General features: G+C 43.9%; 1 protein-coding gene across 5 annotated transcripts in view; it reads right to left on the reverse strand.

Moving 5' to 3' along the window:
- Window positions 1-23,877, reverse strand: part of USP4 (ubiquitin specific peptidase 4) — a 48,858-nt gene that overhangs the window by 14,857 nt on the left and 10,124 nt on the right. For 3 of the 5 annotated variants that reach the window (XR_005781531.1, XM_040445351.1, XM_040445353.1), the window contains exons 4-13: window positions 23,651-23,777; window positions 22,891-23,036; window positions 22,705-22,766; window positions 12,806-12,946; window positions 11,854-11,971; window positions 7,866-8,039; window positions 4,358-4,516; window positions 3,264-3,488; window positions 2,450-2,533; window positions 1,452-1,546 (exon numbers count right to left, since the gene is read on the reverse strand). Coding sequence is in view for 4 of the 5 variants with exons in the window: in XM_040445351.1 (XP_040301285.1) it covers window positions 1,452-1,546; window positions 2,450-2,533; window positions 3,264-3,488; window positions 4,358-4,516; window positions 7,866-8,039; window positions 11,854-11,971; window positions 12,806-12,946; window positions 22,705-22,766; window positions 22,891-23,036; window positions 23,651-23,777 (1,331 nt within the window). In the remaining variant the exon portion in view is untranslated. Of the gene's footprint in view, window positions 1-1,451; window positions 1,547-2,449; window positions 2,534-3,263; window positions 3,489-4,357; window positions 4,517-4,910; window positions 4,974-7,865; window positions 8,040-11,853; window positions 11,972-12,805; window positions 12,947-22,704; window positions 22,767-22,890; window positions 23,037-23,650; window positions 23,778-23,877 lie in introns of those variants that run through there. The other 2 variants (XM_040445352.1, XM_040445354.1) reach the window with 2 other exon arrangements.

Raw genomic sequence — 23,877 nt, forward strand, 5'->3', positions numbered from 1 at the left:
TGGCAAATAGTCCTAAATGACATATGTGCAAGAGGAGTTCTAAGAAAAACTCACAAAAATGTCTAAGGTGTGCTCTAGGTAAGGGCCCTGTGGTCCAGCATTAGTGTCAAGAATGAGGTCCTGGAGTGAGGCTGGCCCAGGTCTGTCACTGTCACCTTCTGGCCACTATAAGGGGGCCAAGTGCTCCCTTCTGAGTCTGCTTACTCAGTGAACAAGTCTACTTTCTAGTGTGGCAGTGAGAATTCAAGGACTCAGTGGCAGAGTGCGCCACACACTCAAGTAATATTAGTGCCACCAGCGTGTTTTCATAATTACCAATTAATCTTTAAAACAATCTGCTTCCTGATGGTTGGCACTCAAGCCCTCTGCAAATTCCTTTGTTGGTGGTGGTTTGCTAAGCTTCCCACAGGGCAACGCCCCAGTTCCTCTGAGCTTGGGTGTGTACAAACACTAGTTTCCAGAATTGAGGGGAGATGTTTGCTGTTACGGACTTGGGGTCAGAAATGGACAGCCTTAGCCTGACGCCGAGCTGACTTTGTCAAGTAAGCAAAGATGGCTGAGTGGGGAGGCAGCCTGTGCAAGTGAACAGAACTAGGATCTTGGGTGTGGTCAAGAACTACTTCTTTTAGAGTGATCTGGAAGTCACAGGCCCAAAAACTTAAAGGGAAGGAAATGATTCCTTCGTGTACTGCAACCCTCAACCAAAACAAAAACCAAAACAAATCCTGAAAACCTTTCTCAGCAGAGGCAAGTTTCCAAGCAAGAGGGAATGAGGAAGAAACAGCACAGGTGTGGTCCACATTCAAGCTTCCCTGAGCAAGTAAGTGACTGTCAGGGAGTGCAGACAAGCTCATATTCTACTCCACCCCACCCGGGAGAGGGACACACACAAAATTACAGGGAGCAGCCTTCAAGTAAGAGGACCTGGGAGGGGCTAAAGAGATCACTGGAGCTGGCATTGTACCGTCCCCACATGGATGAGAAAATAGTCTCAGAGCTTACAGAATGTCAGAGCAGGAAAACGTTGTTTCTGTCAACCCTCCTGTCACTCTGAGATCGCGCCTGCCCAAGGAACCACGGCCTACATCACATCCCTTCCCTCATCTTCCTGCGGCCCCTTGTACAGCTGTGACTCTTCTTGAGAAAGGCATTTCTGACATCAGGACCATCTATAAGACTACTAAATAGGCCCTCTTAATAGGTAGCAACTGGTGACAAGAGACTATGTCCGTGCTAAAGAGAGTTATCTGGAATATCTAGCTCTGAAGTGCCATGAAGTGCTTAGCATTGATGGCTGTCAGAATTCCCTGAACCCCCATCCCCTGGCACAAGGAGTCAGGGCAAACCCACATGAGCAAGGACTACCAGATCTTCTGCTTTGGAGACACCTACAAGGCAAAGCCTCTAGAATGTTTCCTTTGAGCCTGCAGCAGAAACCACTGAGTACTCACACAAAAATGTCATCCCGAGGCATGATGTGGTTTAAACCTTCATCCATTTGGAAAATTTTGTGGAACCGGTGATTATATACATCTGTGACCACCATCTAAGAATCAACAGTAACAGAAAGATTACAGGATGGATAAGGGCCTCTACAAAAAACCCCAGAAGCAAATGAAAACAATGTGCTGCTGGAGTGTTACCTCCAGAGAGACCATTACTCAACCAGCCCCAGAGTTTAGGGGCCAATGCCCAAGGGAGAAGAACTGCATGACTGCCACCAGCAGAAAACCTGCTGGTTAACATTTGTCCTGAGGGTTACGATGGGATTTGACCTCAAGGGGCAGGAATGGTGGGGAGTGAGTGTTGATCAGAGACTGGTGGTCATCCAGACGTCTCTGGGGTGTCTGCCAGGGCCAGTAGTCTCCAAACTATCCTCAGCACATAGCTGAACATACCAAACCCCAACTATGCAACTGCCTAAAACCAGCAGGGCTACGAGGGAAGTGGGGCTGAGCAAGAGCAGTGACCAGGGCTGGGACAAAGGTACTTGGAGCATACAGGAGGATGGGGAGGGGATTTTCACTTTCCCCACCACCACACAGGGCCAGGCTCGGCAGAAAGCCCAGAATGGACAGCTGCTTCTAAATAAAGATTTCTAACAAGAACATCACAAAGTCACTCCAGACTCACGGAGTTTAGTGTAGGAAAGAAATTGCAGCTTCTCATACTACAGAAGAGGTCATGTAGGCAAGGGCAGCAAAGCTGAGAGCAGAGCCCTCTCACTGTGGCTAGTGTGACCTCACTGGAGGAAGGACAGTGTTCCCGTGGCTGAAGGGAGTCTCAGCCACAGTGTGCACAGTGAGCGAGGGACAGGAGGCCAGAGGCATCCAGATATAATCACATTTGTGCTGGCCAATAAAAACTACCCCCTAAAAATGGCTACAAGTTTGAAAATACACTCCAAAGGACTATGAAGTAGTGAGTGCCACCGACCACCCTGCCTTACGTTTTCTGCAGCAATGCCAGACAGCCTGGAGAGAGCCTCGCACAGGTCAGACACAGCCCCCATCAGCGGCACAACCACGCGGTACTGCAAAAAGATAGATGGGAGGGGTGACAAAGGCGCTCAGCAAAGGGTGGGAGATGAGCTGGGAGGAGCAGACAACACAGGTCACCTGAGATGACCTCCCAGAAACAGTGTACATGAGGTCAGGGCCCACATGAGTCATCAGAAGAGCCAACAGGCAAGTCTTCTGCCTCAGCACTTGCCTCTCTATTCAGGAGGCAGCCCAGGGGCCCACCCATCTCTTTCCCTCCTAAATACTACTTTATTTCATTCCTAAAGTTTGCTTCCTTTAAGGAATTGTTAAAAACCATACAGACTGCCATGTCTCGTCATCTTTAAGAGGTGAAGAAACCAGAGCCAGAAGACTAAGCAGTATAGTCACTCAGTGAGCCATCAGCGGGGTGGGACGCTAAGACCCGCTCATCACTCCATTCACACAGCCTTCTGTTCTAGCCAGGCTCTCTTGGCTGACTGGCCAAGAAGACCCTGCTGCTGCTTCCCACCGTTCTGATACAAGGACCACTTAGATCATTCGTACTACCTTAGCTGCATGAATGAAGCATGGGGGAAAAGTGACAGAGAAGCCCAGAGCACCTTCACAATCTTCTCTGAATGATACAGGATTACAGAGGTCTGATGGAGGCTGAGGGGACACACTCAGGCAAGTGCCACAGGGATTCAGAAGCAGTCGGTGGGAGAAGCCCTGCTCTGGGTCCCACGGTGAGGGGCGCTGTGAGGGTGCAGATTCTCTCACCTGAGTAGGTCTGCAGCAAGGGTCAGCAGGAACCAGGAAGACCTCCATAACTCTATCTTTCTTCAGGGGCAGTGGGAGAGTTAGATAGCAAAATGGGTCAAAGGTCACAGAAACCTTAGCACATTCTGGGCAAACCAAAGTAGATTTGAAGAGGCCATGGAATGTGTCCACAATCACAGAGTCATTCCTCAACCTGTGATTCTCCCAGGCTTCCTTTGCCACCACCTAGAAGGAGAAAGATAAAGAAGACATTCTCAACACACCTGAGTCATTTATCCCATCATCCAGAATGATCTACAGCAGAATCTGAGATGGACCATGAGACAGTCTCTATAGCAAAGAACTTGGTCCAGGCCAGCCAGGGTGTGGACTGCTCTTGGTGTACCATACAGCCACATGCCAGCTTTATGCCCAATCCCACATTTAACAGTCTTCACTTAGGATCGATGGACACACCAGTATCTGTGTATCCTCTGATAGGAGATAGACGGCCCTGAGAACACCGTGGGTAAATGGACCTGACCAGAGCAAGGACTGCCTCCTATAAGGTTTTCAATGAGCCAAAGTCCCTTCAGTGAGGTTTTAATTCATACTACAGTTCAGCTAACTCATGGTTTTTCCTTCAAGATATAAATGCTACTTTAAAGTTTTCGTATAATGAATCCCAATGTAATAGGGTTTCTTAAATACTAAATTCCCTTTTCATAGATCAGAAAATCGAGGCAAAAAGTCAGTGCCCTAATAATGTTAGTAACAAACTATTTTAATGATCATGTATGTATTTTAATGACGGCCCATACTACAGACACTTTACAGAATGCCCTAGTCTCTGGTTCAGCAATGAAATTATACTAACAAACTGACTCTCAATTAAAGAAGCCCAAGCCAGAGAATTAGGAGTAACTAGGGGTAGTCTCTTCCTGACCTGGAGCGCATTACTCTACCACAACCTGTGTCCACATCATCAATAGCAAGAGGCAACCAGGGTCCTGGCGCCAATACTCAAAGACCAAAAGAATTTTCCTGCAACTTTCAGAAGGAGGCAACTTCTATGAAATACTACTGCTCAAAATCCTCAATCTTCAATATCCTACCGCATCTGGCCGCCCATTGGCATCCTTCAGCTCCAGGTAGGGCTTCTTCTTTACACGGTTCAGATCTTCATGCAATCCATCTAGAAGAAAGGCTAACAACTCCTGAGAGTCTTGTTGCTGGTAGCCAGAAAACTGAGGGGCGAAACGTCCCACTTGGGTCTACAACAAAAGCAATCACATCAGAAAGTATAAGATTTAAACCAGTGAAGTCAGATGGGAAATTCCATCAAAAATAACTCTGCAGGGGCACCTGGATGGCTCGGGTGGTTGAGCATCCAACTTCGGCTTGGGTCACCGATCTCCTGGTTCATGAGGCTAAGCCCCACATCCAGCTCCATGCTGATGTGCAGAGACAGCTTGGGATTCTCTCTCCCTCTCTCTTTGCCCCTCCCTGACTTGCATGTGTGCCCCACCCTCTTTGTTCTCAAAATAAATAAACTTGAAAAAAGAAAAAAAAACTTTGCACGGTCACCTGGGACAGTAAGGGAGAATACCATCTGGTTGAGTGGCCCAATTAATTCATCAGGAGCCTAAAGGAGGCCAGTAGTTCTCACCAGAGAGAGAGGGCTCAGATCAAAAGCCAGGAGAACAGCAGACTTGACACCTGGGCACTATCCTAAAAGAAAAGTGAAGAGTGGCATCCTGAGCAGCCACACCTCCTAAATACTGACACGAATCCCCCTCTTACTTGCTTCTTTGGTTCAGAGTCTCCATGAGAACTTTATAAATATCTGTATCAGTCAGAGGAAGCCTCCTGTACCTAACAGCCCTCCTATCCTTAATCTTGTATCGCTTTACACCCATGTATCTTGTATCTGCCTTGTATCACTTTACACCCATGATCTTCAAGAGTGTGGTCCCCAACTAGCACCACCAGCATCACCTGGGAGCTTGTCAGAAATGCACATTCCTTAGGAATGAAAGCTGGTACAGCCACTCTGGAAAACAGTATGGAGGTTCCTCAAAAAATTAAAAATAGAACTACCTTACAACCCAGCAATTGCACTACTAGGTATTTATCCAAGGGATACGGGTATGCTGTTTCGAAGGGACACATACATCCCAATGTTCATAGCAGCACGATCAACAATAGCCAAAGTATGGAAAGAGTCCAAATGTCCATCGATGGATGAATGGGTAAAGAAGACGTGGTATATAGATATATGTATATACATATACCTATATACACACATACAAACAATGGAGTATTACTCGGCAATCAAAAAGAATGAAACCTTGCCATTTGCAACTACGTGGATGGAACTGGAGGGCATTATGCTAAGTGAAATTAGAGAAAGACAAAAATCATATGACTTCACTCATATGAGGACTTTAAGAGACAAAACAGATAAACATAAGGGAAAGGAAACGAAAATAATATAAAAACAGGGAGGGGACAGAACAGAAGGGACTCATAAATATGGAGAACAAACAGAGGGTTACTGGAGGGGTTGTGGGAGGGGGGATGGGCTAAATAGGTAAGGGGCATTAAGGAATCTACTCCTGAAATCACTGCTGCACTATATGCTAACTAATTTGGATGTAAATTAAAAAAAAATTAAATTAAAAAAAAAATAAAACAAAAATAATAAAAAACTGAGGACATCTGATTCAGGACTCCTTCCATCAAAAATCTGCCAATAGTAATTTATTCTAGCAAACAACTTAAGTGTTTCCAGTGAACTTTTAAACTACCTTTTGGTAACCTGGAACTATTGTAATCTCAAAGAATAACTAAACACTGAAATTTAATTTTTGGTTCACTGGACATGAGCTCAGCAAAAGATGCTCTTTGAGTATACATAATTATACCTTATTATGTTCATTACAGACTAAAGTACCTGAACATCTGACAGTGCTAGCAAAGGAAATGAATAACCCTGAAAGTTTATTTCTTGGTCCTCTTGGTTCAAAATTCAAATTCCTAGAAATACAACTCTTTTCTATTGCATTTATTATTTTTTCTGGTAGAACCTAATAATAATTCCAATTTTGTTGATGTCAAGACCACTAATAAATATAAGAAATGAACAAACTAAATAAATCAGTTTTAACTTTTAAAAGTTAAAAAAAAAAAAAAAGAAAAAGAAATGCACATTCTTGGGCCCAACCCAGATCTATAGAATGAGAAACTCTCAGGATAGGTCCAGTGGTCTATATTTTATTTATTTTTATTTATTTACTTAAGTTTATTTATTTATTTTGAGAGAGACAGAGACGGTGCAAGTGGGGAGGGGGCTGGTGGGGAGGGGCAGAGAAAGAGAGAGTCCCATGCAGGCTCCACACTGCCAGCACAGAGCCCGACGTGGGGCTCAAACCGACAAAGCCATGAGCTCATGACCTGAGCCAAAACCAAGAGTCAGACGCTTAACACTTAACCAACTGACTCACTCAGGCACCCCAGTATTCTGTATTTTAACAAGCCTTTCCAGAGGTTCCGATGAATCCTATAGTTGGAGAACCAATGCTCTCCACCTGTGTTGCCCAATACCATAGCCACTGGGCACATGTGACTATTTAAATTAAAATTAAACACAATTAAAAAATCCAATTTCTTGTTCACACTACCCACATTTCAAGTGGCTAGTGGCTACCACAACAGACAGTGCAGAGAAAATGTCCATCATCAAGGAAACTCTATACTACCTCTAATATCCCTAAATACGATCTGTCAATTGTTTATTTATAAGAGCTTGAGCCTAATGTGTTGTCACCCGATTCCATCTCTTTATGACTTTATGGCATGTGAATAGTAATTTACCTGTATTTCCCAGAGATTAATGTGACTATGGGGGTAAAAAGAATTAGTTTTCCATTTCAATAAACTGTCTAAGATTTAAATTTTCTCATTGAGCTAAGGTGCTACTTTGCTCCCCTCTTTGCATAAAAAACATGCCTATCTTTTTCTACCATGTGCTTCATGAAGGCTCCTTGAACCCTGGTGGTGCAAGCTAAGTAGGATTTCTCAGATTTAAAAATATGAAGCAAGGGCCCTCCCCTCAACAGGAAAAAACATTTAAGGTGAGGGAAGGCCCAAGATGATCCAAGAGCCCACTACAGTTCACCTGATCTCCCTTGCTGAGGGATCTAAGTGAGAACTGCCTCTCAACCACATTCCACGAATTATCAACCTGACTTAGGGGGCCCAATTCAAACCACAGCGGGTATAGGTTCTCAGCTCAGAGAACCTGGGAATACCCTTCAGATAGTGCTGGAAATTAAACTGAATTTTACGGTCTGGCTTATTAGGATGTTGCCTATTTAAAGGCTGGCACCACAGAATACAGCACAAATGACTTCTGAAGTATCCCCTGCCCAGAGGTGCGGGCTGAGGTCACTTAACGTATCCGTGCGCTGAATGACTCAACAACAGGAAAGGCGGCTCTCAACGTGTGAGGCTTTTAGTCCCAGACCCCATCTTAACCCCAAAATGCAATTGGAATGCCTCATTTGAAAACTAAATCACTCTCCCCAAAACGGAAAAAAGGAAACATATACAGCAACCTACTTTGAACATGCGAGGTGCCACGTGAGCATCCCTTCCAGACCACATCTGTTTAATGAGCTCTGCATAGGCTTCTGCAATTTCCCCTTTCATTCCCAGAGGATTGTCTCTGTTGATCTCAGCCTCATACTCATCTTTGAGAAAGTAGTCAGTCAGTGGTGCGGTGTTGCTCAAGCACTGAAAGAGAACACAATCAGAGCTCACACCCCTTGTGGACAACACACAGAGATAAAGATAAACCAAGTTCTCAAGGGCCAATGAGGGTCAACTCCAACAAAATGAAGTTCTCAGTAGATTCTCTGCAAAGCTCACAATAGTAAGGCACAGCCTTCCAGAATCCTTGCTGGTGGCCTGCCTTGCAGCTAACCTCCCAAGGATATAGTTGGGAGCTCACTCAGTGCCTAAGAACTCTCTCTGAAATAACTACCCAAGGGTAAAAGCTGTGCACCCAAGTGCCTGACACAGAATAATCTTCTATTCAATGAAGGATGATAAGTTTTAACATAATAATTTTAAGATGATAATTTTTTAAATTAGAATTGATTTGGAAGGGCACCTGGGTGGCTCAGTCAGTTAAGCATCCAACTTCAGCTCAGGTCGTGATCTCATGGTTCAGGAGTTTGAGCCCTGCATCAGGCTCTGTGCTAACAGCTCAGAGCCTGGAGCCTGCTCTGGGTTCTGTGTCTCCCTCTCTCTCTGCCCCTCCCCCACTCACACTCGCTTGCTCTCTCTCTCTCCCTCCCTCAAAAATAAACATTAAAAAAACCACAAGAATTGATTAGGACATTCCACTGTCTCATGGGAAGATAAAATATAAATAAGCTGAAGGCAAAATGTTTTACTAGAGCTGAAACATTACAGAGGAAAGATCAGGATAACGAGATAGTAGAAAAAACAAAAAACACTATCACTGTACATGTGTACATACTAATTATAACTCTTCAAACTCAAAAATTGAGTTTGATCAAAGGTTTTTTTCCTACATCTATTGAAATGATCATAGGGCTTTCTCCTTTATGTGAGAAATTAATTTTTCAGGTGTCAAACCAACCTAGTTCTGCCGTTACAAACCCCACTTGTTCTACCACTTTCATCTATATTGTTGAATTTGATTTGCTAAAATTTCATTTACATTATGTTTTTTTTTTTAACATTTATTTTTGAGACAGAGAGAGACAGAGCATGAACGGGGGAGGGGCAGAGAGAGAAGGAGACACAGAACTGGAAACAGGCTCCAGGCTCTGAGCCATCAGCCCAGAGCCCGACGCGGGGCTCGAACTCACGGACCGCGAGATCGTGACCTGAGCTGAAGTCGGACGCTTAACCGACTGCGCCACCCAGGTGCCCCTCATTTACATTATTTGTGTCTATAGTTATGAGATATGATTGTCTAAAATTTTCCTTTTTTTCAAAATTCCTAGTCAGGGCGCCTAGCTGGCTTAGTGGGTGAAGCACACACCTCTTGATCTCAGGGTTGTGAGTTCGAGTCCCATGTTGGGTATAGAGACTACTTAAAAAAATCTTTAAGGGACATCTGGGTGGCTCAATCAGTTAAATGTCTGAGTCTAGATATTGGCTCAGGTCATGATCTTGAGGTTCATGAGTTCAAGCCCCACATGGGGCTCTGTGCTGACAGTATGGAGACTGCTTGAGATTCCCTTTCTCTCTCTGCCCCTTCCCCACTCACGCACACACGTGCATTCCCTCTCTTGAAAATAAATGTTTTAAAATAAATGAAATAAATAAATGAATGAATAAATAAATAAATAAATAAAATCTTAAATTTGTCAGCTAAATTGTCTAATTTAATGGCATAAAGTTGTTCCACTATCGTCTCATCTTTTTAATGGCTATAGGATCTGTAGTGATAGTCCTTTTTCATTCCCAGCTTTAGTCATAGCTATTCTTTTATTCCTGATCAGTTTCTCTGAGCATTTCTGTCAATTTAAGTTTTTTTTTGTTTTTTCCCCAAAGAATCACATTTAGTTGTACTTTTAATCAGCTTTGTATTTCACTGATTTCTGTTCTTCTATTATTTCCCTCTTCCCACTTTCTCTGGGTTTCATTCGTTCTTTTCCTAGCACTAGGAGATAGAAGCTTAAATTACAGAATTTACCCTTTCTTCTTTTTCCTGATATTTAAATGTGGAGCTATAAATCTCCTCGTTGTTATCTTCATCTAATAGTCGAGGAAAATTGAGGATACAAAAGAGTTGAGAAAACCTACCCATGAAAGGCCAAATCTCAAGGTTCTTTTCTTTAGTACTCAGCTCTTCCCATCTCATCACAGTGGAGAAAAACAACTTCAAAACCCAAGAGTCACCTACTTTTTAACGTATTTTTTAATCTTTTCCTTTATACTCCAAGAAACTTCCAAGTTAGATTGTAAGTCCTGTGGGTACAAAAACCATGTCTGATTTGCTCACCACTGAGTCTCTATGTATAGTAAAGAATCTGGCCTTGCCCAAAGAGAAAGTCTGGCTTTTGCCCTTGGCTTCTGGGAAGTACTCTGTTGATCCTTGGAATGTTATCCCTGACAGGAGTATCTTTGTTTGCCTGGAGGTCTTTAGTTAGTCGTAATATAGAATCTAACACTGTGATTTAGGGTGGTAGTGGCCACACTTATACGGTCATCTTAGGGTAGAGAGCCAGCCACTCTGGAAAGACCAACAATGTGACTTGGTGGGGCAGGGGTGGGGAGGCTTGGGTCACATCCTGTCAATAGTCTACCTGGGCACTCAATCAATCAATCAAGCAAGCAAGCCATGAAAATAAAGTACTGATAAAAATTCTGGACACCAAAGCTCAGGTGAGTTTACATATTTGACAACACCCCATGCTTAATGTTACAAGTCAATGCTAGAAGAGTTATGCATTCTGACTCAACAGACAACAACAGAAGCTCTGCACTGGGGACCCTCCAGGACTCCTTTTTTTTTTTTTTTTTAATGTTTTTATTTATTTTTGAAGGAGAGAGAGACCAAGCGTGAGCAGGGGAGGAGCAGAGAGAGAGGGAGACACAGAATTTGAAGCAGGCTCCAGGCTCCGAGCCATCGGCCCAGAGCCCAACGTGGGGCTCGAACTCCTGAACTGGGAGATCATGACCTGAGCCGAAGTCGGATGCTTAGCCGACTGAGCCACCCAGGCGCCCCAACCCTCCAGGACTCCTAATTGCTCCTTTCCATGGCTAATTTTAACTTGTATACTTTTCCTATAATAAACCCCAACTGTGAGTATAATAGTTTTAAGTGAGTCTGTGAGTCCTTCTAGCAAATTATCGAAACTGAAGGTGGTCTTGGGGACTCCCAAACTTGCAGTTGGTGTCAGAAGTGAAAGCAGTCTTGGGAACTGTGCTCTCCTAACTTTCTAACTGGACCCTAACTCTAGCCCATGTCCACCACAGTACTGTCACATAGTATGCCCAAATAATTTTTTTTTCTCTAAGTAGGCTTTACCCAGCATGGAGCCCAAGGCAGAGCTTGAACTCATGACCCTGGGAACAAAATCTGAGCTGAGATCAAGAGTCAGGCACTTAACCAACTGAGCCCCCCAGGCACCCCTGTCCCAATAAATATTTGATCAATGAACAAATGAAGTATCAAAGGGAGGATATGGGGATTCTGCACAATCAGGGGCATGATATAAGCTATCTTTGGTGAAAAGATGGCATGAGCTGCTGGGAGTTCTCATTCTATCAGAAACCAACCAGGCAAATACTCCAATATTTTCTGACCATTCCCTAATGGTCAAAATATTTTAATGCAAAACCAAGCCCAGAACTGATTAGGAAGACATTTTGGGGTCACTAACACTGATGAGGTCCTTCTGTACTAACAGGTGGGAGGTTCCCTGACAGGGGTCCTTGAAGTATTAACAAAGGGTAGGCAGGGACCCATGGGAAAGGATCCTCCCAACATTTTAGCATGCCTTTCTTAACCAACCCACAGTCCTGTGAAGAAGCAGTGTTATTTAGATGGTAGTTCCCCCTCTACCTGTAAAGCAGAGTTCATGAAGCAAGTGTTCCCCAGGTTTCCAAGTCCGCAGAGCCCAGGCTGTATGTGAGACGATGGGGACTCCTGACAATTATACGAAGCAGAGAAGGCAGATCCACTGGAAAACACAATCCACAATAGCAATAAAAGCGAGTGCTGTACACATGCCCTCAGGATGCCTTTTTGGGCTCCTCCAGGGCTTCTAGAATTCTTATCTGGAAATAACCTCATGATACAAGTTCTTTCTACTCCCCTCGCCAGCCCTCAGGCCACACCCCTTCGCCCACCCCTGCCCTTGATGTGACATAATGGCAGGTTACCACCTGCTACATCCTTAAGGGGAGAAACGCTATCTGAGTTTTCTCAGGCTTTTGGCGAATGCTAACTGTGTATCCCTCTAGAAGGCTAACTGCCATGTGACTCCAGGAAAGAACATGTGGTTGCCAAGATCAAGGGCTCACACTTGCCACCACCTACCAGGCCACACTAAGTCCTGACTGTGCCTGAATATTCATGCACACTGTCTCACCTCACCCTCCTCCTCCACTCTATCCCTGCTGTGTGGCAGGCACTCCTGAGATGCTTGCACAAAGAATCACAGCCATCCAGAGGGGGATACAGGCAGGGCTCTCCCACAGCAGAGAACCATTCCCTCACAGCTCTTTTGCCATATGGCCAACCCATCCCTTCATAGACAAAAGCAGTGACTCCCCAGGACCACCACTGACTTAGGCTGTGGGCAAAACACCAGCTCATAGAAGAACAAGCAATGTAAGTGAGAATGAGGAGGCACACTCTACGGTGGGTAGGAAACAGAGCAAGAAACCACATGCACCATGTCCCCATTGGGAACCCCGATCCCACTATGCTTAGTGTGGCAACAGAGCTCTCCAGGTACAGCCTGGGAAAGGACCCAGAGGGAGGGAAGTGAAGTGAAAGGGCCTGCTCTTACCCCCTGCTGACACCGGAACTGTGCATCCCAGAGGTGTTAGTGCTATCACCATTTGCAATGGAAGAGGCAGACACTGAGGAATAGGGACTTGCTGATGATGTTGGAGAGGTAGGAAAATTTCTGCTAGGTGCAGTGCTTGATCTGGGAGAGAGAAGCAGAGACAATGCTACTGACTTTCTGCAAAAGCAAGCCCCAATGAATGCTTTAGGTCTCTTCTTAAGAAATAAATGTTCTCCACATTCAGTTATTTAAAATAAACTACAAAAGGCCTACTTTCATACTACTTCAAGATAAATTTTATTTAAGTGAGAGTCAAGAGATTAATTGGCCTTCCTGGTCTCATTCATCTGCATGGTCACCCACTGAATCTCTCGGGAGGATAAACCACAAGGTTGATCTTTAGGGCATCCGGGTTTGATTTATAAATCATAAGGTTCCCTGAACTTTAAGAGTTATCAGTGAAAGACACAGAAAAATGGCAATAAGAGATAAATATCCAAGAATACCTGACCCAAAATGAACAGCTGGCTAAAAATACATACGCAAATAAAATTTACATATGTAAATTTACAATGTAAATATATATATAAACACCTATATAAACAAATATGAACAGGAAAATGGTAATTTGGTTTCACTACGCTATTCAAGGAAAATTGCTTTTGCTTCCTCAAATTTATCAAATGTGAGTAATCTCTCTGTTTCAAAGGCTGGCCTAATATGTTTCAATATTTTTTCACAGCATCTTATTTTAGATTTATACCAACTTTCAGAATAATTAATTCAGGGGCTAAATGCCCCAAATATTAAATTGGTATGAGTTTTATCAATTTTCTACTAAAATCTGTATAAGAACTTGTAGAAGAAAGTGAATCATTCTGAATCGTTTTGAGTATGTACAAATGTGATTTTTCCTTCTAGGCTTGGGGTTATTTTAGAGAATCATTACAGAAAATGATTATAATATGCCCCAGCAAAGAGCCCAACCTCATGAGATCTGATCTCAACCAGGGTTCTCTGCAAGAAGAAAGTGAAAAATGGCAGCAGAGATAAGGAGTACCCACACCTACAGTGCAGACATTAGGAAACTATCGAGGGGCCTAAAGGGGAATCAGGAACTGAGTTCTGCTCCACACTGAGGTCACAGTGAGGCAGAGGGAAAGAGAACTCCCCAGCCTCTCATCTTCCCATTGAGAAACGTACCTTCTCTAATGCTGAAGAGCATTTGCTTCACAGAGCCTCATCCTCATGCTGCCAAGAAGTCCAAGAACTCAGGCAGCTCATTAAATGAGAACGGTCAGGGCCAAGGACACTCTCTTCCACCAGACAGGTAACTTTAGCACATATCTGAAGCCTGTCCAATGTGATGCAGGTATTCCCAGCCTACTATGTAGGGAGGAAAGTCACTACCCACGGTTGGTCTAATATGGCATACTGTTATCTCAGTTCTGTTGACAGGTACTACAGGATGATGAAATTCAAAATCTGATGTACAGAACCTAAAGGCATATAGTGTCACATTTCCCTTTTTAGTAACTATTCACTGGTAACTTATGCTATTTCTTTGAACTTAAAAGGGCAAAAATCCACAGAAGCCATAACTAAGACCTGTCAATTTCTTAAACAGAACATTTCTCCTTAAAATGAAAGAAAACAAAAAAAAAATTTGACATTTAAAATGTTCTAGAAAATGCTGTATTTTCAGAATAAATTCAGTTGGAAAAAAAAATCTAATGATGAATATGTGAGATTTCTTTTTTTTTTAATTTTTATTTACTTTTGAGAGAAAGGGAGAGACAGAGAGTGAGCAGGGGAGGGGCAGAGAGAGAGGGAAACACCGAACCCAGAGCAGGCTCCAAGCTCTGAGCTTTCAGCACAGAGCCCGATGCAGGGCTCCAACTCACAAACAGCGCTCGAACTCACAAAACTCAGATCATGACCTGAGCCGAAGTGAGGCGAAGTCAGAAGCTCAGTCGACTGAGCCACCCAGACGCCCCAGGATTTCTTTTTATATGCTTGAAAATTTACATATGACAAAGTTGTTCTTAAACTCTACCCTTGACAGACAAAAGCAAGACCTCTGAAGAGTGACTATCTGGGAACTGCCTGGGCACTTGTCACTTGTCATTAGGCAGCTTTAGAGCACAACCTGGGGCACTGAAGGCTGGCAAATAGGGAACTGGTGGGAAACATCTGACTCTCAAGCGTACATATTAGGTGAAGCAAGACCCCACTGGGTCCCATGCCACAAACACTCTGAAAACAGAGACTACAGCTCCAAATAAGGATCCCTCTGCTCCTTTAAAAGACGCTGGCCAAGCCTCTGGTTTCCCAGTACCTTTCTGTTGAGATATTTCCTGCTCCTAGGCACATCCAGTCCTTACCAATCATGACTAGAACCTGCTCTGAACCCATGATTGAGGCCCTGTAGCACACCCATGCCTGCCCTGCTTGCTCGACCATGCTCTGCATGCTTCTCAGTTGTTCTCCAGGCTGAGGGCTGCTCTGGGGATGAGCCCACCCTTTAGGGGTGACCTCAAGTAGCCAGAGTCTAGCACCTGGTATTATCATTAAGGTAACAATGAATTCTTGGGCAGAATCCGCACTGCCTTCACAACAACCTTAGCTGGGCTCACCCCACACCAATGCTGTTAACTCTCATCTGTGTGCGCCCACATCTCCACTTCAGGAACACTGGCCTCTTCTAGTTCTGGGCAGGCAGCCTTGAAAAGGGGTCATGGTGGAGAGCTAATCAGGCCTTAGCAACCTCAGGCAAGTTAAGTCAGAGGGAATTACAGAAAGAGAGAGAAAGGAGGCCAGCTCTACAGAAAATCTTTGAAGCATGAGAAAATGGTCTTTAAATGTTCAAAATTTATTAGGTGGCCCTCTCTAATAAAGAGCTGAACAGAAACAATTTAGGAAGTTTTCCTGCCACAATACACGTCAAGCTGACTCTATAGGTAGGTTAAAAAAAAAAAAAAAAAAAAAAAAGGATTAGGCCAATCAACGACTTCCCCTGAATGACACATTCACTTGATGTATTTTCCCATTCTCTCCAGGTTAACCCTGGGTCTGCTTGACAGATGATGTATTACTTAATATGGCTGGTCTGAGAGTTTTGATTAGTGAGTTTAACTCATTTATAGTTGTTTTAATCACTATTCTATATGGCCTTAATTCAGCCTTCTTATCTCATGTTTTCTAATTACCAAACTTTTCAGTTCTTTCTTTTCCTTTTTTTGCCCTCAATTTCCCTTCTTAGGTGTGACAGTTTCCTAGTTGTATCCTAGGGTGCTGTGATTTATAATAAATATATTTTTGATCTTGTTCAAAATTCCTGGTACACAGCCCCTAAAACACTTGTAATTTCCTCAGTGATAAGAGCAATGGAAGCATCTTTTGTTATATTTGTGTTTTTTTGTCCTTGGTTCCTGAAATAGTTTCAAGGTGATAAAAGTGAAAGGAGTTGTCATGTTATTTCCAACAAGCACTTTTCAACCATACCTCAGTTTTTGTTAATCACTTTTGGAAAAATCACAAAGAATGGGGGCCAGTTGCCAGGAGATCTAACCATGTGATTAGAGGGTTGGAACTTACAGCCACACACCCCCACCCTTGAGGAGGCAATAAGGGTTGGCAATCTGAATTCAGTTACCAATGGCCAAATCATTTAATCAATCATGCCTACTTACTGAGACCTCCACAAAAATCCCTGAAGTATGGGAATTTTGGAGAGCTTCCAGGTTGGTGAACATGTGGAGGTGCTAGAAGGATGGAATGCCTGAAGGGCATAGCAGCTCTTCACCCCTTCCCTATAACCACCTGGTTCTTCTTCCATCTCACCGTTCCCAGGTTATAGCCTTTTGTAACAAACTGGTCATCTAGTGAATAAACGGTTTCCCTGAGTTCTGTAAACTACTCTAGCAAACTACTGAGCCCAAGGAGGGATCATGGGAACCTGTGATTTATAGCCAGTTGGCCCAAGCACAGGTAACAACCTGGACTTAGAACCGGGATCTAAAATGGGCCAGTCTGATTGGACTGAGCCCTTAACCTGTGGGATCTGATGCTACCTCCAGGTAGATAGTGTCAGAATTGAGTGAAATTCCAGAACACCCAGCTGGTGTCAGAGAACTGGATGCAACCCACACACATTTGGTGACCATAGGAATTGGTAGAGTAGACAAGAAAAAGAGGGATTTATTTTCCCCTTTTGCCTCCCAATAAGCTATTCTGCCCTTCTTCCTTAGTTTTTGATCCCCAATTTTTAGTTAGACACCTTGCACCTCTGCTAAACAGCATTTTCCAGCCTCCCTTGAAGCCAGCTATGGTCTTATTATTGACCAAAGAGATGCAAAAGGATGTGTGACTTCTGGGAAATTTCCTTAAAAGGGTTATGTCCCTCCTGCTTCTTCCTCCTTGCTACTTGAATGCAGGTGTAACCACTGCAGCTCCAGGATCCTGGACCCACAGGGGACTACCTTTGAAGTAGAAGCTGCACACGGTAGGGCAACACAATAGAGCGGCTGGGTTTCTAATGATACCAGCACTGGACTACCCATCTCAGAAGTTCTTTTAGGAAAGACCTCAGCATCTTTCTTCACAAACTGATCGTCTAGTCTTTCTTAACTGCCAGCAAACCTTTCCTAATCGACACAGTGTATTTCAAAGATATACATTCTATTTTAGATTTCTGGCAGTTACTCCATTAACTTATTAGGACCTGTAACTATTTTTATTTTTCCCTATCAATTACTTAAACTTGTAACTACCTACATTTCTCCACAAGAGAAAGGGCGGATGACATTCCCATCTCTCTCTGCTTTTTACTGCCTCCCATTTCCTCACTTGCCTTCCATGTTGGGATTACCCAGAATTTACCTCTGGACTGCTTTTGCTATGGATTGCTTTCTTAAATTTTTCTTCTTATTAAACTTTTTAGCAAAGAATTACATAGAGAATGCATAAACCATCTAAGTAAAAAATCAAGAAATTTTCATCAAGTGAATACATCTATATAACCAGAACCCTGACTCTGAAGCAGGACAGCACTAAACCTCTGGTGTCCTCTTTAGTTTCGATTTAGTGTCCTCCCTTTAGTTACGATTCTTCCCACAGCTAACCACTACCATGACCTTGAGCCCCCTAGATGAGCTTTGCCTGTTCTTAAACTTCCTATCAAGAGAATACATTATGCTGTTTTATGTCTGGCTTCTCTCATTCAGCATTGGTCACGACACTCAATGTTGTCGAGGCCCTACAGAATTCCAGTGTGACTATGCCTCAATTAACCTATCCACTCTATTTTGGTGGATGGACATCTGGGTTAACTCCAGTGAGTATGATAAGCAGTGCTGTTGTGAACATCTTTGAACTTATCTTTAAGTGAACATGAGATGTATTTCTGTTGGCAGTATGCCTAGGAGTGGATCGTTGAGTTACAGAATAAATACACAGAATTCTTCATTTAGCATGGGTTGCCAAGTCTTCTAAAATCACACCAATTTATATGCCCCATCGGCAGGGTCCAACAATTTGGGGTGCTCCACACCTCAACATCACTTGGTACTGTCCATCTTTTTCACTAAGCCATTCTGGTGGGTGTGCAGAAGCAATGTGTTGTGGTTTTAATTTGCCATCTCTGGATGACTGCTGAGGTTGACACCTCTCCATAAGCTCACAAGCCATTGGACAGCCTCTTTTATAAAGTAACTGTTAAAGATTTTTTGCCCCTTCTACTAATGGAGTTGTCTTTTTCTTACTGACTTAAGGCATTTCTTCAAACTTCTGGATAAAAGCAATTTGTCAGACATATGTATTGCAGGTATCTTTTCTCACCCTGTGGCTAGCCTTTTTACGCTTTGATGAACAGAAGTTCTTAACTTAAAAGTCACCCCCTTTATCCATTTCCTCCTCCGTGGTTTGTGGTGCCGTGTCTTCTCTCTTGTGTCAAAAATCTTTGCTTACTCCAAAATCACAAAGCCCTTGCTTTTCTGGCCAACAGAATATTTTCCCAGGTATGTGCTCTCTCTCACACGTTATGGATTTTACTGCAAGTGCTTGAGTTCTAACAGTAGCTTCCACATAGGAGCTCTGTGTGGAAAATCTTCCAAGGTCATCTACGCTAAAGAAAAAAATTATTTCATCTTTACATTTAAGTAATAGTTTTGTAGGGTATAAAATTCTGCTTTTAAAATTTTACTTTTGGGGCACCTGTGTGGCTCAGTAGATTAAGCGTCCGACTCTTAATTTTGGTTGGGTCATGATCTCACTGTGGGTTTCAGTCGTGTCAGGCTCTGCACTGACAGTGTGGAGCCTGCTTGAGATTCTTTTTCTCTCTCTCTCTCTCTCTCTCTCTCTCTCTCCCCCTCTACCCCATGCACACTCTCTGTCTCTCAAATAAGCATTTTATATATATTATACATATATATAATATATATTATATGCATTATATACATATTTGTATATATAAAATATATTCATATATATACATACATGTATATATGTACACACACACACATATATATTTTAAGAGAGTTATTTTGACACTGACAAAGTAGCTCTCAGATCTACTGGTGCTACTGAGAAGTTTGATACTAATCTGCTTCTTACTCCTTTGTGACTTTTTCTTTCAATAAGATGTGGATTTTTCTCTACACCTCCATTGTTAAACTTTTACTCTAGTGTGTCTAGGCGTGGGCTTTCTTCCTTCCATCTGTCGTGTTTAGCATTCTTTAAATTTCAGATCTTTCCTCTTTTGTGATCTCTGAGAAACTCTTGGTCATTTTATCCTCAAAACATTTTCTTCCCCTTGCTCCAGTCATTTCCTTTCTGCTTCTGAGATACGAATACTGCCACTTCTACCCTCATCCTATAGCATTTTGCTTCTCCTAGCTTTCATCTCTTCATCCCTCCTAATGCTTTCTAGAATTCTTCAACTTGACCTTCCAACTTGTTCATTCAGCTTCAGTTACATCCATTCTGCTACTCAACCCATCTCCTGAATTCTTTGTTCCCAAGAATGCCACCCTGTTCCTGTTTCACGTACCCACCTCCTCCTTTCCTTGGTGGTATTCTTTATGCTTACTCCATCCTCCTATGAGGCTGGGAACATGAATTATGCTCCCACTAGCACAGGCTGTCAATCTGCCATTTTCCTTTCATTCCAACTATACTGGTCAGCTTCTCATTATGGCTCCCTCTGAGCTGTTCACCAGGTGAGATCCCACCAGGTGAGATCTCTCCCCTTACCACACCTCCTCCAAGGAGCTCCTTACCTCCCCCAGAGGCACAGCTAGAACCGTCAACGGGGCCTACCACCTTCCCCCAAAAGCTCCTGCCATCACTCCTGGCACCACAGCCACAACAAACTCCTGTTGGTCTTCAACAAAGCCTGCTTCTGCCTCAGAACTTCCACTGCTGCTGGCGCCTTTGCCTCACAATGTTATTCTTAATAAGCACTCCACTCACTGCTGATTCCTTCACCTCCTTCATAACTGTGTTCAAATGGCACCTCAGTGGGGCCTCCCCATCATCCTATTTAAATCTGCCTCTTCCCAAAGCCTACACCTGCTGATTTTCTTCCCTGATTTTTCCCCATGTGGATTTTTCTTATTTGTCATTTACTTCTCCTTGAGGATGGAGACTTTATTTACTGCTACATCCTCAGTATCTAGAACAGTACCTAGTGCCATTAGGGGAGTGGGGAAGGGAGTGTACCTCAGGAATCCCACTCTGGGCCCACTGGCCACTGGCCACACTTTGCAGAGAAACTCTAACCTTTAGGCAAATATAAGGAGACACTGTTCTTTTCTAAAAGCTATCTCCCTTGACTGGAATCTGGGACCCCAGGGTGTGGAAGGGATGGGGAGAAGCAGCACTGGGAAGAGAAAAAGGCAGAACTCTAACAGTCTCCCTTGACCAGTATATCCAGCCTCTTCTGCTCCAAACTGTCAACCCTACCTCATAGACTGGAATCCAATCACCTTCTGTCTCCCCAGGGGTTCCTCACAGTTTTTAATGTTATTTTCTCTCAGTTCTGTGGCATTTCCAGTTCCAAGAAGGGAGTCAGCAGCCAAGGCTAGCCTTCCAATTACTGTTGTCCAAATTACCAAAAATTTACTGGCTTAAAACAACACAAAGTTATGAATAAACTGAATTTATATTAAAAAAAAAAAAAACGTGCACACAATGCAAATTTATTATCTTAACAATTTTGCAGGTCAGAAATCCAAAATGACTCTCACTGAGTTAAAATCAAGAGCTGTATTCCTTTGTGGAGGCTCTAGGGACTTCTTAAGGCTGCCCACATTCTCTGGCTCATGGCCAGTGAAGTCTTTCTCCCATTTCATCAGTTGGACTCTGCTCTGTCCCCACATCTCCTTCTCTGACTCTCATCTCCCTCGTCCATCCTGTGATTACATGGGGCCCATCCAGATAATCCAGGATAATCTCCCCATCTCAAGACCCTTAATCACATCTTAATCACTTTTGCCATGTAACCTAACATATTCAAAGGTTCTAGGGGATTAGGACGTGGACATGGAGGGTATGGTATTATCCTGCCTACCACAGCTATTTTGTCAATTTGTCAGGAATTGGTGACCAGGGTTTCTAAAACTGGAGTCCATGGCTAGAGTATCTGTTAAAACCCTTGAGATTGTTGGCAAAACGCTGTGTCTTCTTGAGTGTTTCTCAAGAGAGAGCAGGTAGCTTTCATGACTCTCAAAGGAGCTACGAGCCCATCAATATGAAATAGTCCCTGTCCAAGACCTGACTGAAGGAAGAGAGCAAAGACCAACACTGTCCCCGTAACTATCAGACCACAGACACAATCCCCCCACCTTCTACCATAAAAAAACATGGGGTACCTGGGTGGCTCAGTCCGTTAAGCATCCGACTTTTGGTTTCGGCTAGATCATGATCTTGTGGGTTTGTGGGTTTGGGCCCTGCGTCGGGCTCCATGCTGAAGGTGTGGAGCCTGTCTGGGATTCATTCATTCTCTCTCTCTCTCTCTCTCTCTCTCTCTGCCCCTCCCCAACTCATACTGTCTCTCTCTCTCTCAAAATAAATAAATATGGGGCGCCTGGGTGGCTCAGTCGGTTGAGCGGCCGACTTTGGCTCAGGTCACGATCTCGCGGTCCGTGAGTTCGAGCCCCGCGTCGGGCTCTGTGCTGACAGCTCGGAGCCTGGAGCCTGTTTCGGATTCTGTGTCTCCCTCTCTCTGACCCTCCCCCGTTCATGCTCTGTCTCTCTCTGTCTCAAAAATGAATAAACGTTTAAAAAAAAAATTAAAAAAAAAATTAAAAAACCAAAACAAAACAAATAACTAAAAAAAAAAAGAAAAACTCATGTTTCCTTTCTGTCCCCTTCTCAGGACATGCATAATTCCACACCACCCACAAACCTCTCCTGAGACAGAGATGCCTGGGGTCCCAATTTAGCAACATTCCCCGAGTAAGCAACAATGACTAACAGGCCCATGGTTAAAAAGCGGGGTGGGATCAAACTACTACCTTTAAGTCATACAAGATCCCATGCCTGAGCCCTCTTCTTTCCCATCCAAGCCTCTCACCACAGGTGGAGAAAATGAATGGCCTTGACAGAAACAAAGCCACCTCTTGGCAGAAAAGCATTCCCAGATCTGGGCCCCTTCTCTTCCTTCTCTCATTCTCAACAAGGAGAGGCTCACCATCTTGTTCACACACCTTGACAGCTTTCCTCAGACAGCTGCCCAGCACACTGCTCACCCAAGGCCAGGATTACAGACTCTGGATATGAAATAGCATGTTTCTTCATCTGACTCCCCAAAAATTTTTCTTAGCACAATAACTGCTTTAGGAAACAGAGTCTCTCTTACATCTGTGTGCCCACCCACAAGGGAGAAAGAGTTCACTTACTTTGACTGCAAGGTCTGCCTCGGCCATGTGCCATCTTCATTTTGGGGCTCAATTACTAGCACCTGAGTGAAAGGGAAAACCATATAAGGAATATGCAAAGCACCTCACTGCTAATGTGCTCAGAACCAGATGTCTGGCAGGTATCTGGCAGAGCTGCCTGCTGGGGCATGGCCTGAGCCCTCCTACCTGACCCTGGTACAGCCCCGCATCCTGGACAGTGTTGTCTAGCTTGCTCAGCTGCTCATAAGTGTTGCTCATGTATTTGTTCCACAGCCGTGTTTCACGCTCAGCAGGGATGTTGAACAGCTTCCGCATCTCCTTCTCGATGGTTGCTAGGGACGAGCAGAAAGATCACTCAAGGCCTTCTCCAGATGCAAGGCTAAAGGTACCCATACCGGGCAATTGCTCATCCTCCTTCCTGTTCAGAGGGTCACAGGGTGCTTTGGACCAAAAGTTCTGACTGACCTCAGCCCCATGGTGACTCCTAAGGCCACACATCTTCCACTGGCATCTTCTCGCACTCACATACCTAGAAACTTTCTCTATGCTCCTCCTTCTTTGAGGATGTGGGTCCCATTTACATAGCATATCAACAATAAAGAAAGGTGAGAAAACTTATCTTTGAAGTTAAGACCCATGTGGTTTCAAATACTAGCCCTGCCACTTTCTCACAAAGATTTTTTAAGTTACTTTGACCTCTCTGAATCTGCATTTCCTCACCTTTACCACCGTATGTCAAATGGGCAGGGGCCATGCCAGGTGTTCTACAGAACACGATTCCCAGGCTTGGCTCTCTATGAGAGCAGGCTCCCACGTCAGGACTGGTAACCACAACCTGAGACTATGTGGGTAACAATTCTGAAGGGGGAACCTGGCTTCCCTCCCATTAGCCACAATGCCCTGCACTCTCCCAATGGATACCTGGGACCCCAGCCCAGCTACTCACCAATGGTGTCTGCCTTGCTGAAATGGCAACTCAGCACATTGGTGGGGTCACTGTTCTCACAGAGCTTCAGTTCCAGCAAATATACCTCCACTTTGCAGTGTTTGACAAACAGGCCATGCTCCACAACCTGCAAGTAAGAGGCACAGGTGAAGGAGCAGGGGTTCCACACCGGGCAGTCTTGGAAGCAATAGGTTTTGTCAGTGGTAAAAGGCAGAATTCACACAGTT

This window comes from Herpailurus yagouaroundi, unplaced genomic scaffold (assembly GCF_014898765.1).
Source record: "Herpailurus yagouaroundi ecotype Mexico unplaced genomic scaffold, PumYag 193, whole genome shotgun sequence".
In the NCBI taxonomy this organism is placed as follows: Eukaryota; Metazoa; Chordata; class Mammalia; order Carnivora; family Felidae; genus Herpailurus; species Herpailurus yagouaroundi.